The 1,996-nt window shown below is 39.9% G+C and overlaps 1 protein-coding gene and 1 non-coding gene across 2 annotated transcripts in view; one reads left to right on the forward strand and one right to left on the reverse strand.

Annotated features, from left to right (window-relative positions):
- LOC106533578 (apoptosis-stimulating of p53 protein 2) overlaps positions 1–1,996 on the reverse strand; it is a gene marked incomplete at its 3' end in the record, with an annotated part of 17,018 nt that overhangs the window by 8,422 nt on the left and 6,600 nt on the right. The window contains 1 exon segment of the mRNA XM_014029931.1: positions 659–823. Coding sequence (XP_013885385.1) covers positions 659–823 — 165 coding nt within the window.
- On the forward strand, positions 1,230–1,301 carry trnac-gca (transfer RNA cysteine (anticodon GCA)). Its single transcript has one exon. It is a non-coding gene; the product is annotated as a tRNA-Cys (tRNA).

The following is a 1,996-nucleotide window of genomic DNA, read 5'->3' on the forward strand; positions in this document are numbered from 1 at the left end:
TTTTTTCTACCTGGATTACAGAGATGCATCAGGACATTTTCCATGCTGCTCCAGTTGACCACTAGATGTCAGTGTTCATCAGCATAAGTCTCTAAACCCGTTGTTTCGACTAATTACATCAAGTATTGAGCTCCAGCGTTTAAACTTTATTTTTTTTTTAAAAGGAGCTCCGATTGTAAAGAAAAAGAAATCAATTCATGCAAAGTTTTAGTATGGATTACAAACGTTTACTGTTTTTGCTGGGAAAGGAAGTAACAAACACTGCCTTCCTATGTAAGCAGACACAAAGCATTGTGGGAAATGAGAACCGTGACCCAAAGCAACAGTCTGCAGGATGTATACCTTCACAATAAGTGTGTTTATCTGGGAGGGGTGTTGTTAGATAGATCATGTGTTGTGATTCATTGACAGCTATACCTTCTGCTGTTCAACATAATGATGACTAGTAGATAATTAATTATTAGCGGTACTACATTTTAATTTTAGAAAGCACAAATCTGCTTATGAATTATAAAAATTAGTAAAACTGCTTAAGCGCAAACAAAATACTTGGTCTGCAATTAGCGGATTTGTGCTTTTGCAGGCTGGTGCCCACCACTGATAATCACCAATGTTTAAAATAGTTTTTTACAAATTCCTGATGCTTGTTCAAACCTACAGGCAGATTCTCTTTCTGCTGCAGAGCTGCCTTCTTTTTCCAAAGGCGCTGTCGGAGCTCAGCCAGGCGCCGGTCCATCACAGCAACCTCCATGTTGGTCTTGTTCAGGCAGTCTTTCTGCTGCTGCAGCCTGCTACTCTGATCCTGGTTCAGCCTGTTCCTCAGCTGGGGAAGAGGAGGATGTTGGATTGTAGAAGAAAAGGAGAACAGTCAGTCTTRAAGTAAAAACCATCAGTAGATACAGGTTTTCACAACCCTGAAAAATAAGTAATGGAATCACCGCTCTCAAAGGAAGATTCAACAAGTCTGCTGCCTTCTTTACATTTGTTTTTTGTATTGTTTTGACTTGGCGCTCTATAAATAAATTGAATTAAATTAAACTGAACTGAAGTTCAATATCGCTCATCGCCCAAAGACAATAAGAAGACAACAATACTTTTCTTCTTCTCTATGTGTTTGTGTCTGTCTGTTAGCAAAATATCTCAATGAAGCTCTCAGAGGGTATTCATTGGATAGGAGTCTACTACTGATAAACTTCTGAGATCAACTCAAAATTGCCACCAAAACTGTAGGGGGTGTAGCTCAGTGGCAGAGCATTTGACTGCAGATCAAGAGGTCTTCAGTTCAAGCCTGGATACCCCCTGTATTTCTAATAAAAAAAAATTGCCACCAAAACTAATCAACTTTAGCCAACAATAAAATGATTATAACTCAGTGAAATTCGGTGTGGTAATAACGGCGAGTCATCCACAACACATACTTCCAGCTTTAAAAGATCACTCAAAATCTAGTGCCTAATATTCTTCCCAGGTCAAACCTACTTAAGCATTACTCTATTTGTCAAGATAAAAAACGATCTTAGTCTAAAACACTGGAACTAAATGCATCGGGCAATAAGCATTCCTTTAAAGAACTGTCATAAACACAGGTTTTGGGACAACGTGAGCAGTACCAGCGACAAACAGAGACGGAGGCATGTGATAAAAGATAAGTGATTTTTATTTTTACAGGTGCGGGAGGGATCTGGGGTCTGGACCTGGAACAGAACGGTAGTAGAGGTGAGTACTTGATAATTTTCCAGAAGAGGACTTAAACAAGTGAGTGCGGCAGGTAGGCTCTTACGGTTTGGGGAAGGAGATGAAGCACGGAGGAGTTGGTCCACAAAGGTAGGATTCCCAAGGTGAGTATTTACAGGTGCGTGGATATTTACAGTGATTTGTTGGAGGCAGCGCATGAGAAACTGGTGAGAGGCTTGAAGTCCAAGGCAGCAGGCAAAAACGTACTGGAGAACTAATTTCCTGAAAATAGGTAAATACAAAAACACAAGCAATACAAAAC

The sequence above is a fragment of the Austrofundulus limnaeus genome, unplaced genomic scaffold, assembly GCF_001266775.1.
Source record: "Austrofundulus limnaeus strain Quisiro unplaced genomic scaffold, Austrofundulus_limnaeus-1.0 Scaffold975, whole genome shotgun sequence".
In the NCBI taxonomy this organism is placed as follows: domain Eukaryota; kingdom Metazoa; phylum Chordata; class Actinopteri; order Cyprinodontiformes; family Rivulidae; genus Austrofundulus; species Austrofundulus limnaeus.